Source organism: Meriones unguiculatus, chromosome 6 (genome assembly GCF_030254825.1).
Source record: "Meriones unguiculatus strain TT.TT164.6M chromosome 6, Bangor_MerUng_6.1, whole genome shotgun sequence".
NCBI classification, from domain to species: domain Eukaryota; kingdom Metazoa; phylum Chordata; class Mammalia; order Rodentia; family Muridae; genus Meriones; species Meriones unguiculatus.
The window spans coordinates 132,454,346-132,468,903 of record NC_083354.1 but is presented as its reverse complement, the minus strand read 5'-3'; the positions used below and the strand labels follow the sequence as shown (position 1 = coordinate 132,468,903).

At 40.6% G+C, this 14,558-nt stretch overlaps 1 protein-coding gene across 2 annotated transcripts in view; it reads left to right on the top strand.

The window, feature by feature from the left end:
• The window catches only part of Nkain3 (sodium/potassium transporting ATPase interacting 3), a 593,086-nt gene that overhangs the window by 545,879 nt on the left and 32,649 nt on the right, over positions 1–14,558 (top strand). For both annotated transcript variants that reach the window (XM_060386050.1, XM_060386051.1), the window contains exon 5: positions 1,789–1,849. In XM_060386050.1, the coding sequence (XP_060242033.1) occupies positions 1,789–1,849 (61 nt within the window). The remainder of the gene's footprint in view (positions 1–1,788; positions 1,850–14,558) is intronic.

Sequence of the window (14,558 nt, the reverse complement as noted above, 5' to 3'; positions counted from 1 at the left end):
TCCTGGGGCTGTTGGCATTGATGAAAGAGAGGTGGTGCCACCAGCCCAGGGATACAGAAATCTAATGGAAATGAGTAAAGAAATTCTACATATAATTCACATAATTGTAGCAAATAGAAAGTAAAGATGTATCAGATGAAGTAAAGCTGTTACAAAGAGAAGGTGTTTTATTCTATGAATGCGTTCATTCTAGGGGAAAAAAAATCCTGTACAACTAAGAACATGGTGAGATGGGTATTTTTAGTTACTGTGGTGGAATAAGAGATATTACAGCTTATTTTTTATTGTTTTAACTGAATCATAATAATTATATATTATTATTGTACTGAATATTCCAAAATAACTAGGAGGCAGGATTTTAAATGGTTTTGCTACAGAGAAATGAAACAAACTTTCCAAAAATCAAGTCAATATTTATAAAAAAAAAAATAACAAAAGGAAGTTCCCAGTGGTGTTTTACTATAATAAATTTAAATATATGAAGGGGCCGTATAAGTAGCTGTTTTCATCTCAACTCCTCCCTACTTGGATATTTAGGGACTGAAGCAGCAGTGACCTTGAGGTAAAATACAGGGATTACAGGCTGAACATGACTGGCTCACCGATAAACTGGCAGAGGACACTCGCTGGATCTGACAGTCCCGCACAGGCTGGCGTTTCATCCAGAGAGTGATTTTGTGGGAGACTACGAGTCACTCCTCCTTCAGGATTTCTCTGTATTATCTACGTGTCTCTCTGCATCACCACTTGCTGGCTGATCACTTAACACCACCTTCCTCACCTTTTATACCCAGAGTACCAGAATCCTCCTCCTCACCACCTACCCTAGTAGGAAATCCCTCTCTGAGCGTTTACAGGCCTCTGTCCCTGACTCCTCAGTCCCTTAGGACTCGGGTTTTCCCTCCATGTCTGGGGTCAGATCGTAAGCCTGGGTTAAGAATCACCTGGGCAGTTGGATATTCCGTGCAGTAGGAAGCCTAGCCTTTGACTGGCTTTGACAGGGCTGTGAAAGTAGTTGCTTTTCAGAGCTGTTTTGTGGTGAGGATAGGAGGAGGAAGCAAGCTTTGAACACGCAGAAGAGGGCAAAATGGCTAACGGCAGGAGCTAGTGAGGCAACTGCTTTTGACTATCAAAGAAGCCAAGTAATCTTAAATCAGCTGAGATTAACTACTTTAACCTCCAAAGACTATGTGTAGCTGTGTGGAACAGAAATCATCTCTCAGGCAAGTGCAGGAAAAACCAGGAGAAGCAGCAAAGGCTGCTCTATGCTAGGTTGGTTCTTTGAGACACTCAGCAAAGTACGGATTTTCTCTCCTCCTGCATCTCAGCACTGACCACCAGCAAGTTAATGTATTTTCTTATGATGTAATTAACAAAACAACTTAGTACTCAATAGAATTTACTTTCTCACTGCACTTTAAATTATTAAGTAGATGATTGCTATTTACTTTATGTTTAACCTGTTTTAGGTCCCTTTCTGCCTGTTAAATGTTAAAATAGTTGTGGGAATAATGAATATAGTACATGTTGCTCTACAAAGATTAAAAACTAACATATACATTATGAATAATTTGTAATGATTTTAAGGACATCCTCAATCAAAGTGAAGGGAAGTATCCCAAATTGTTATTTCTCATTTATCTTTTTAGAAAGCTATCTAGGTTACCAAAAAGAATGAAAAGGTTTTAGAAACAGCTATTGCTTAGATGTAAAATTTTATTCTATTACAAATTCTTAGGCGTTACTGGCACATTGGTGTAAGCTCTAAAACCATCTGCTTTTTTCCAGCTGGTTGGTTTTGTGTACGCCTGTTATGTGATCAGCGTTTCCATGGACGAAGAAGACACCTGTAAGTAGTGGAATCGGTCCTTCCTTGGCATTTCTTCTGGGTAAGACTCGGATCTCTAAAAGCTGTTACAAGGCTAAGACTATTCAACTCCTCAGAGTCAAGCTACAATCAAGGTAGCAGACTCAAGCTCACAAAAGCAAGTTAGCACTAGCCACTGACCCTCCCTCCGAGTCACTCAGAAATGTGTGGGAGGCTCAGACGCCTGCGGACTGCTGCTGTCAGGCAACACTAGAGGCTCGAGAAGCAATGTGCTCAGTTAAGGGTTATTCTATTCGTCACCAGCTGGGAGTATACTGATGGTAAACCTTAGAAATTTCACTAACAGCATTAATAGCAACGCAATGGATTGTGGGATCCCCTATGAATTTGAGCTAAGCTAATTTGTGGAGCAACAAAATTACAGCCATTCGTGGGAACTTTTTAAAAAATTGAAGTGATACTAGAAGTGCCTCGTGTTATGCTCAGAAACTAAGTCAAGGTTTAGCATCAAATAAAAGTTATAGCATGACTGGAGGTTCTATTTTAAAGGGATATCAGCACAGGTCAACAAATTCCATTTGCTGAATACCTGCAAACATACAGGGAAGGCACTTTTCACACAACTCTAGTGTGCTCACGTAAGGCAATAACAGACATTAACCGTTTTTACAGTTGAATTACCTCAGAAAATGACATCTACCCATTTCCACTGTTACCCAAATTGCTTCAAATAGTGCTTTTAACAAAATGGGGATGTATAGCTAACCTTTATAACAGCCTTGCTAGAATACGATTCCAAGGTGAACGGTTCCCACCTAACAGATGCAGTGGTGATGGCTGAGCCGAAATCCATGACAGTGTGACCTCATCTCAGTTAACCCAACTAATGATAGAAAATGCTAGACCTTGAGGGTACAGGTGTCTGGTGATGAGGACAGGTAAACCCTAGCAGCATGTTTTGTGCCTACGTGGGCATATTTTTCTTTTAATATTAAATGGCATAGAATTCCTGGCAATTTCAAAAGTGCTGTTAACGTAACAACCTGTCCCACTTGGAGGGGAACTTTGGGGACAGCACTAAGGAAAGACTATCAGCAGCGTGATTCAGGGCTGTGCCAAAAACAAAAACTATTAAAAAATTCACATGGCCACGAACAACTGAACACAAATACCAACTGAAGCGAGATTTCAAAGAAGCTGGGATCGGGACTAAATAAATACTTCAGTTGCTGTTCTGAATTTCTTATGATTTACTTTTGAATACTTATCCCGACATTACCCACAAGAAAGGGTGGGTTTCTTCTTTCTCCTCCCTCAACTGTCTAGACGCCAGTAGTCCACCCTGCCTCACTGAAGAGGAAAGGCATTCTAATCATCAGTCTTTTTTCTAACTCAATACATACAGAATATCATTTCCTTGAGGCTGTGAGTCTTAGGTGAAAACAGGAAACACACAATGTCGTGCAAAATAAAAGTCCATCACGCTGCCTTTAGAGAAGTGGTTCTCAACCTGTGGGTCATGACCCATTTGGAGGCGAAAGGTTTCACCTTTCACAGGGGTTGCATATCAGATATCCTGCATACCAGATATTTCATTAGGGTTCATGACAGTACCAAATTGCAGTTATGAAGTACCAACAAAATAATTTTATTTGTCACCACAACATGAGGAACTGTATTAAAGGCCCACAGCATTAGGAAGGGTGAGAACCACTGCTCTAGAGCAGTAGTGTCAGAGGACAGAGACTGTATTTCTACTGGCAGATAGTGTAGTTCTATTGACTTTGACACTATTAAGTGAAGCTTCTCCATTGAAATCTCTGAATCAGCTAACATAATGCCATCAAACTCAGTCTGAAGAGGCTGGTTACAGCCTAGTCTATTAATGGTGTAATTCTAGTGTTTGCTATTAGGGCCATACATAAAGTTACTCGGCCACAGCTGGAAGTCGTTGTGTTGACATCAACCCTGATAATGCTTAAAGTCAAAAAGAGCCTAGGGCGCTCAAAACAAAGTCTTTATGCCCAGCATAACGTGGTAAACTGCTGGAAGAAAGATAACAGTGGAAAAGAAGTTGTAACCCTTTTAACCTGGAAGACAGATTTTCCATTTTTACCGAAAGGAGAATCAAAAGAACAAGCAGATGTGAGTGAAAAGCAATGTCTGCAGCCAGTTTCCATGATTTCATAGAATTCCGCAGCTGTTGCCAACACTTGCAGGATTCTAGGTGCAATCATGTAATGCTCTTTCGGCACGACGTTACCAGCCCGCTGCCAAAGAGAAGCACACCTTCTTTAATTGCTTTTCAAAATAGAAGCACTAGTAAGAAAAAAATCAGTGACTTTACGATGTATCTAAGTATACACCTGGAAAGCTCATTCTGAAAGGGGACTTAAAAACTACCCTAATGCCATGGTATCTTGGCCAGTACTCTATCATTTATCATGATTCCTATTTGAACTAATGAAATCTCTGCAAAATCTAAAGTACAGAATTAAGCCTTGTTCTTAAACTGAAAGCTGCCAGGGAGTTGAGAATGAGTAAGAGCCCCACTTCTCCACTCTGCCCTGCTTACATAGTCTCTAAAGCTAGTGTTTCAGGTGGAAGTTTCTAAAGGGCAATAAATGGTTAGGGAAACATTCGTTTTCAGCACTCATCTTCCCAGTTACCTCTCAGCCTCATTGTTTACTGTTTCTTATAAAGATTATGACCACAAAGACAAAGAGATAAAAGCAACAGAGCAATGGGTGGGATTTGCGGTTGAGATCTGTCGTCATAAAACCCTGCTGAAGTATCCTCTGTTGAGTCCTCTGCCAAAGTGAACTGCCCACTTGTTACCATTTTTTGTCAGACCTTCCAAAAGTGTGCAGATAAGGCAAGCTATGTTGAAAAGTAGCCATTATTGTATATACGTACTGCCAGGTTTTTCAGGGGATCTGTTTTAGTCTTGCTTCTTATCTTGGCTTCCAAATTGTACCTGGCACATTGCCATATATCAGAGACCTGCTAATGGTGACCTCAGTCACCAGTGGGAAACTCGGGCAGCATAAGAAAGGCCTGAGCAGCGGTCCAAGACAAAGAGAAGATACCAGTACCTGGATATATCACAAGACAATCTTTCTCTCTCTCTCTCTCTAATACTATCATAAGTACCCAAGAACCTAAAACTATAGACTGAGCAAAACTCTCCACAGGAGCTAGCTAGAAAAACAATTTCATCAAATCCACTTCCAAAGGAAAAGCTAAAATCAGTATCACACAAGGCCTCAGTTGCTGTCCAATGCAGTTAGACTGTGTAGCTCAGCCTGAACAGGACTGTCTACAGTTTGAATTCTGCTTTCTTCACAAATCTCCAGCCTAAATCCACTCCGCCTTTATCTGCCCATACAAACAGGTTTTGTTCCATTCGAGCTTAATTGCCTCTACCCAAATTTCGCCACTTTCTTCTCCCTCTCTTCCAGGCTATCTTAGGAGACCAACGCTTTTTTGGTAAATCATGTGTCTTCTTTGAAAACATATAACACAACTGTAATTTTCTAAGGTCACAGTATTTACCACAGCAACCTCATTTTCTAACACAGTGGTCATTCTACGCAATATACAGTTGTGTGATTTTTTTTTCTGAGAATGTGTGAGCAAATGCCTACTCACTCCAGATACAGTAGTGATGGTACACTAAGAATGTGACTCCACCAATGTCTAGCCTGATGAAACAGTGAGTGCATCGGAGTTCCTTAAGGTATGCGGGTGGGAAGTGGCTTACAGGTGAATAGCTCAAGGGCAGCAGCATCACCGAAAAGCCCACCCCAGCGCGAGTGACAGCTCCGGGAGGCTGCTTCCCTGGAGCTCATGCTCAGCAGCAGTGTCAAGATGTGCAGGGCGTTCTTAAGTTGGTGGGGAAGGAAAACAAACAAACAAACAAACAAAAAACCTGCTGTCCAGATGGTAAGAATGGAAGATGAGGAACTCAGAGCCCAGATGTGGCCATGAGAGAGTGGGATAACAAATGAGGAACTGTCCGCATCCTGCGGCTCCTGGAGTTTATCACAAGAAGAAATTTGTTGTAAGGTTGTTGGTGGTGGAATTTAGCAGGAGCAAATGGCAGGATCCTGTATTTCTGTTTTAAATCTAAGCTCAAAAACCCTAATCCAGACTTGCGTCTCACCTTTGGTGGCTAACCCACTAATCCAGATTTGCCATCCTTGTTCTTGGTGTGAGGAGGGCCCTGTAGTTGTCATGACGGGAAAGCAAGCCTTCAAAGACATGAGAATGAAAACCCAGTGCAGATTGACTTTGTCAACCTGGGTCAGACTCGGAGTCTAATGCCAGACAGTTTGTTGTCAGAATATTAAAAATGCAGTACAATTTGGGTAAAAGCTTCCAGGCAACAATTGGTCCAATTCCAGGTGCACAATACAACTTCAGGTGTGACTACATAGAAACGCTTTTACAAAGTAGATGTGACCAAGAGGGTCAGTTCTATAGCTAAAAGTTCTAAAAATCTAATGTGGTCTCTTACCAATAGCATAGAGGTCAGCAGGCCATGTGACATCTCCCCCAGGGATGGGTAGCAGTCTAGGGAGAAAGTGTCTGGGATAATCATTTGGGGGAATTTGGATGAGGTCTATCTTTATAGCAAAAGATGGATGAGGTCTGCCTCCACAGGTAGCAAAAAGATCACCAGCTCATTAAGAAAATCCACTCCCAGCTTTCTGGATGGGATGCAGGCATTTGATTTTATCTCCTCCATTGAGGGACACCCCTGCACAATTAACATTCCTGGTCCTCCTACCGCTCTTCTGTGAGTACAAGGAACTCTGTGCCCCCAACACTGACATATTGGGCCTTCCTTTCTCTGTGTTTGTCTTTTGTTCCTTAATGATGCTGAATGGCACCTGCCAAGATGAAGTCACAGTGCTCCATCAGAGCCAACCACGTGCCACACCATCCATTCACCTGTTTCTAGTCATCATCTTCTCCAGATCTCATATAAATTAACACTTTGAACTACTTTTACATCAGGGATATTGGAGTCCCAAACCCCTGCTTCTAGATGACTGACTGAAACTCATGATAGATAATGTGAATTCATGGTTCTTTCTCTTCTATCAAGTACCTTTATCATCCTTCACAGAAGGTTGGAGAGATGGCTCTCTGGGTAAAAATACTTGCCGAGAAAGCATAAGTATCTAAGTTCAGATCCCACTACCCATGTGAAAAGCCAAGTGAAGCCAGGAATGGTTGCATGTGTTCCTGTAATCTCCCTGGTAGGGGGAACATGTAGACAGTAGGATAACTGGACCTTGCTGGTTCTAGTCTAGTTTCACATCCAATGAGAATTCTTGTCTCAAGGGAATAAGATAGTGATAGAGAAGGACACACATCTTTCTCTGCCCTCCACATATGTGTTCACAGTTGTATATACTTGCATACACACTTGTGCATCTATGACATCTACACAAACACTATCATTGAAATATTATCATGAAGGGAATTTACATCTAAGGGCTCTTATCTCTCAGAGTCCTGAGATTTCTCTGCATTCATAACCACCTGTCTATACTTAACAATGACCTCCCCAACATAGAAAAGGAAGATTCATTTTGTATTGGGTTTTCTGTGGCTTTTGCCTCTAAGCTTCCATCACATAAAGGTCTATTGCTCTTTTAACTATTCTTTCCTGTCCCCCTTCTCCCAGATATTCAGTTTCCTCCTTTACTCCTTCAACCAGATAAGAAGGCACACAGTTATATTAAAAGAATAAAGGGAAGCCATCAGCTTCCCCACCTGCCATGTGTGCAGTGTCCTTCCTGTTTTGCATGCCTCATCCTTGAGTCTTCTAGAGTGACGGCCGCCATTTTTCCACTTCTCACCCAGTCAGGTGCCATCAGGATTTCTGTCCTGAATCCTGAAAACCCTATTGCAAAGACCAGTGAGCCCCTCCCTCTAATTTTCAGATTCTCTTAGCTTTCATCAAGATTCCTTAGAGTTGGTGGTCTGGTCATTGTTAGTTGCTGGAAATTTTCTCCTGCATTGCTTGGTAGTGCAGAAGAATCCTGTCTTTTGAGTTTTGTCAAAAGCAATCCTTTCTTTTTCAACCATGCATATTTTATAATTTATTTTTTTAAATCTACATACAAATGCACCAATTTTTTATGGGAATGCTGCTCACAGACCTTGAAACCCTAGTTCTGGGTATGTTTGAAAATGATAACTTATCATTGTCTTTAAACTGTTCACCAACTTTCCATCCCTTCAGACATAGCTTAATGGCTTGTATTCATGATGCTCTCTCTACTCATGCATGTTACAATGAGGCAATAGAACAATATTTTAAATGCCAGATAGTAGAAGAGATGTTTGGGCCTTTTAGATAATGAAATAGCACATAATAGTTTTTAAAAATCTATTATCTCAAGCTAAACATTGAAGATTTTTATAAAGATCTGATTTTATAGTTCCTTTGAAGAAATGCCATAGAACTGACTAGCACACATAAACAAAGGGCAGATATGGAACACTAAAGAACAATTACTACTGGGAACAATGTTTGAACCTGGAACTGAAATGAGGTAATGGGGTGTGTTCATAAGATTTGGACAGCAATGCGGAGGTCTGTGTGGCACAAAATGGGTGAAACATAATATGTAGAACAGATGGCTAGCTTCTCTATTTTGTCCATATTTTCCACTTAGAAATCTACACACACACACACATACACCTTTCCCTCCTCCCTCCTTCCTTCCTGTTTTCTTTGTTCAGTTGCTCATCATAAGAACAGAAAGTCTACATTCGAGTTAATGGTCTATCTGAAGGACATTTTTCTTTCCACAGTTCAGTCAGCTGCAAACTTGTAGTGATTTATTCAACACTACGGTTAGAAAATTCCTAATAGCTACAGAAGCTGTAGCAGAGGCTGCCTCACCAGCCACTAAAGCTGTCTGTTCTCCAACACACAGTTATGTAGTATGCTTCAGCTTCCACGCCGTTGGGGAACCAGCTTCCACAAGGTGGATTTCAGACCTGCCCCCTAAGTAATATCCACCTGCTTCTCTCCAAGGTCTTTCCCTTCAACTGTGGGAGATGAGCAGACAAGGAAGCTTCCAGACAGTGTATTTAAATGGAGGTGCCATAGTGCCCAAGTGCCCTGGGTCTTAAAAGAAAGTTGATTGTGGGATTTGAAAGTAGGATGTTAAACGCTTCTGAGGCCTAAGGTGCTGATGAGCATCCAGGAGTATCTGCAACAGGGACCTCTGAGCAAAAACCTGCAGGAGTTCTCCTTTATGACTCAGGGGGCTGCTTGGGGTGATAGCTTTGTATTAAGACCTAAAAGATTCAAAGAAGTTCATTTAGGTGTCATCCACCCAAAGAGCATCAGACCTGTCCGATACCTTTTTCTCAGAGGCGGGACCTGGGGCATCAACCCGCATGCAATCAGACATGCTCTTCTCTGGGTCCAACATCTGTACAAAGTCCCAATTTATTTCTAATATCAGAGATCAGACCTCTACTCTTGCCTGATGCGTCTAAAACAAAAAGGGGGAACTGTAGAGAGCTGCGGAATGCTATGCCTTAAAGATGGAGCTGGTTTCCGCCTTCCACCTTCCCGATGGTGAGTGCTCTCTGTCACGAACAACTCCACATTTGGCTAAGGCCGAGGATCTGGCTTGCTTCCATGTATGTGGACCTATCTGCATTGCCCCCGTGGCACGCCTGGGTTGGCTACCCAGAGGCTATTTAAGCTGTGGGCTGGCTTTCCCCGGGGTCCGAGGATTGTTCAATGTTCCTGAATAAACTGCATTGAAAAAAAAAAAAAAAAGATTCAAAGAAAACTGCAAGTGAAGCCAGGAGAGGCACTTTCCTGGCAGAAGAAATAAGAAACACATCCTGAAAGATTCTAGCCAAACCAAGTGTGGCTCCTGGAGTGCCCAACACAAACTGCTCCAAAGAGTCATGCAGGTGACCTGGGCTTTCCTGCCCCAAAGATTCACAGAAGGCAGATGATCTCATTTCAAACCCTGTGCCGAGCAGGAGGAAAGATGATCAAGTCAAACCTTCCATTTGGCTTTAAATTTGTTTGATCTATTTAAATCCAGAGTCTGGATTCATTTACATAATCTGTTTTATTTGCGACTTAGAAGTCTCAGTCTTGCAGCTTTGTGGGTTCCTTGTTCTCTCTTCCACCCTTCTCCACTCTTATTAATGCCCTAACACTAGGTAGGAGAGAAACACGAATGGAGAAGACTACTTCCTGCTGCGGGAGCATTAATTCCTTGGGGGAAGTTTGATCCTACCTGTCAGGATATCTAATTTCTTCTTGTTTCCTTGTTCATGACTACTTAACAAACTGCAATCAACAGCATCCAACTACCAATCAGACAAACACAGAGACCCTGCCTGTCAGGACCCTAGCATTTATATAACCTCTGAAATGTTCCCAGAATTCCAAACATCATACACTCACAGAAACTATCCACAACCGGCCAAACCACACCCCTGCTACAGAACTAAGCAAATCATAGTCACCTGCTCAGAAGCAGTCTCTTCTCACCACACCTGGGATTCAAACAAAAACATGTTCCCATAACATTCTATGTTTTTTAAAGAAACCAAAATTATAAAATTCTCACTACATCTTAGACCATTTAACCTGCACTGAACTCATTATAACTGTTTTGGATTTTTTTTCACAGTTTTTAATTGCTGAATAGTATTTCACTGTGTAAATGTACCACAAATTCTGTATCCATTCCTCAATTGAGAGATACCTGGGTTGTTTCCAGGTTCTAGCTATTATGAATAAAGCTGCTACAAACGTGGTTGAGAAAATGTCCTTGTTGTATACTTGAGCATCTTTTGGATATATGCCTAAGAGTGATATAGCTGGATCTTGAGGTAGCACTATTCCTAATTGTCTGAGAAAGCACCAGATTGATTTTCAAAGTGGTTGTACAAGTTTACATTCCCACCAGCAGTGGAGTAGGGTTCCCCTTTCTCCACAACTTCTCCAGCATGTGCTGTCACTTGAGTTTTTGATCTTGGCCATTCTCATGGGTGTAAGGTGAAATCTCAGGGTTGTTTTGATTTGCATTTCCCTGATGAGTAAGGATGTTGGACATTTCTTTAAGTGTTTCTCTACCATTCAGTATTCCTCTATTGAGAATTATCTGTTTACCTCTATATCCCATTTTTTTTTTAAATTGGATTACTTGTTGTGGTTTAACTTCTTGAGTTCCTTATATATTCTGGATATCAGCCCTCTGTCAGATAAAGGGTTGGTGAAGATCCTTTCCCAGTCTGTATGCTGTCATTTTGTTCTGATGACAAAGTCCTTTGCTTTACAGAAGCTTTTCAGTTTCATGAGGTCCCATTTATTGTTTGTTGCTCTTAGAGCCTGTGCTATTAGTGTTGTCTCCTGTGCCAATGAGCTCAAGGCTCTACTCCACTTTTTCTTCTAACAGGGTTAGTATATCTGGTTTTATGTTGAGGTCTTTGATCTACTTGGACTTTAGTTTTGTGAAGGGTGATAAGTATGGATCTATTTGAATCTTTACATGTAGCTATCAAAAGCCTATATGCCACAAAATTTGAAAATCTAAATGTATTGGACAATTTTCTTTATCGATTCCACTTACCAGAGCTGAATCAAGACGTGGTAAATAAATTAAATAGTCTTATATTCCCTAAGGAAAGATAAACTGTCATCAAAAGTCTCCCATCTAAAAAAAGCCCAGGGCCAGATGATTCAGAGCATAATTCTATCAGACCTTCAAAGAAGAGCTAACACCAATACTCTTCAATTTATTCCACAAAATACAAACAGAAGGAACATTATCAAACTCATTCTATGAAGCCACAGTCACCTTGATACCTAAACCTCACAAGGACCCAACAAAGAAAGAGAATTTCAGACCAGTCTCCCTCATGAACATTGATGCAAAAATACTCAATAAAATACTTGCAAACCGATTCCAAGAACACATCAAACATATCATCCACTATAACCAAGTAGGCTTCATCCCAGGTATGCAGGGGTGGTTCAATATACAGAAATCCATCAATGTAATCCACCACATAAACAAACTGAAGGAGAAAAACCACATGATCATCTCCTTAGATGCTGAAAAGGCATTTGATAAAATCCAACATTCCTTTATGTTTAAAGTCCTGGAGAAATCAGGGATATAAGGCACTTACCTAAACATAATAAAGGCAATATACATCAAAATAAATGGAGAGAAACTTAAATAAATCCCAATGAAATCAGGGACAAGGCAAGGTTGCCCACTCTCTCCATATCTCTTCAACATAGTTCTTGAAGTCCTTGCTAGGGCAATAAGACAATTGAAGGAGATCAAGGGGATACAAATTGGAAAGGAAGAAGTCAAAGTATCACTCCTTCTTTAGTTCACCATACTAAAGAAGAAGTGTTTTGACTTTGACTAGTAAAAACGGGTTTTACCAATAATTGATGTTTTGTGGTCAAAGAAATGGGCTTATATGACCAACTGCAATTCATACAGCAGAAGCACAAAGACATAAGTATCTTGCAGATGATAAGATAGTATACATGAGTGACCCCAAAAATTCTACCAGGAAAACCCTACAGCTGATAAACACCTTCATCAAAGTGGCTGCATACAAAATTAACTCAAAAAAATCAGTAGCCCTCCTGTATACAAAAGACAAAAGGGCTGAGATAGAAATTAGGGAAACAACACCTTCACAATAGCCAAAAATGACATAAAGTACCTTGGAGTAACCCTAACCAAGCAAGTCAAAGACTTGTATGAAAAAAAAATTTCAAGTCTCTGGAGAAAGAAATAGAAGAAGATCCTACCTGTCAGGATATCTAATTTCTTCTTGTTTCCTTGTTCATGACTACTTAACAAACTGCAATCAACAGCATCCAACTACCAATCAGACAAACACAGAGACCCTGCCTGTCAGAAGATGGAAAGATCTCCCATGCTCATGGCTTGGCAGGATTAACATAGTAAAAATGGCCATCTTACTAAAAGCAATCTACAGATTCAATGCAATTCCCATAAAATTACCAATACAATTTACAGACCTTGAAAGAAAAATTCTCACCTTCATATGGAATAACAAGAAACCCAGAATTGCTAAAACAATCCTCTAAAATAAAGGATCTTCTGGAGGTATCCCCATCCCTGATGTCAAGCTGACTATAGAGCAACGTTAATAAAAACTTCATGTTACTGGCATAGAAACAGGCTGGTGGATCAATGGAATCAAATAGAAGATACAGAAATAAACTCACACACTTATGGACACCTGATTTTTGACAAAGATGCCAAAACATTCAATGGAAAAAAGACAGCATCTTCAACGAATGGTGCTGGTCTAACTGACTATTTACCTGTTTTGTTTCCTTTAACTGTACCACCTGATGTCATTCTGCATTGCTTCCATTTCCCAGGTAGGATGCCAACTGCTGTAGATATTTCAGTGCTTGGTTAAGCTCCATTTCAGTCATATCTTTTCTTGTCCTGAGGTCATCAATCTGTCCAGATGAGGAAGCACTTATTGTCCGGACCCAACATATTGTTTAGCTTGTGAAGTCTGAACTAGCTGAGATAGCTCATCCCTTGAGCATTTATAATTGATCTGTTCATTCAAGAAACACTCATGGAGGGATTTCTGTGTGGTAAGCCACAGGATACAGAGATGAATAGAAGAACCCAGCCATTTTCCCAGGAGATCTTAGATTCTAGTAGGTGAGCCAGGCCTGTACAGATACAGAACACTGAAAAAAAAAAAAGATGTTGTGTGGCAAGTGAATCAAGCAGAGCAAAAAACAGAGGTTGTGGTATAACTGAGTCAAGCACGTATGTTCAGAACATGTGTATTGTCCATATGTATGGTATGTCACATCATCAGGAAAAGAAGAAAGTACACTCTAAATAATAGAAAAAATACGTCTTAAGCTAAAAAATTCCAAAAAAAAATAATAACACAAATCACATACAAGAAAGTCTGGGAAAATCTGACTCTAAAGATGTCATGTGAAGGTAGCTCTGCATGTCCAGCTCACAACATGAATGGTAGGTCAGTCTGTGAGGGACCTGGAAGTCTTTTCTGCACCAGTGATGTCCAAAATGTTTCATATTTGATGGTCAGATAGATAATGGCAACACGTATGGGCCCACAGTGAATAAAGCCCTTTTCTACTAAGAAGAAACAAGTGTCCCAAAAGGCAAGCTGCTATTTCTTCCTAATTTCACTTCCCACAGAATCAACACACACACTAGTGCCGTCACACAAGCATGTCTATACACATACGTTCATGCATGCATATACACATGAGTGCAGACACCAACATGTGTACACATGCACATATCCATGCACATACATGTAACATGCACAAACACTAGTGTATGTGCTCACACAGAGACACTTCAGAGAGTAAGGGAATCCACATCCTGCACCCATGAAGGCCATGCTATTTGGGATGTTCTACTGAACAGTGTGAACTGGTAAATAGATTTAACCTTGAGAATGATAGGAACAGATTCAATTTTCCTGGGAAAGTAATTCGCAGGGAAAAGGATTTATGAGAGAAATCTCAGCAAGGAAATGATACTTTAAATGGAGATTGTCCTTGGAAACAAAGAACCAAAAGCAATGATGTGGTTATAAGGAAGAAGGAGTAGGAAGAAGAAGAAGAAGAAGAAGAAGAAGAAGAAGAAGAAGAAGAAGAAGAAGA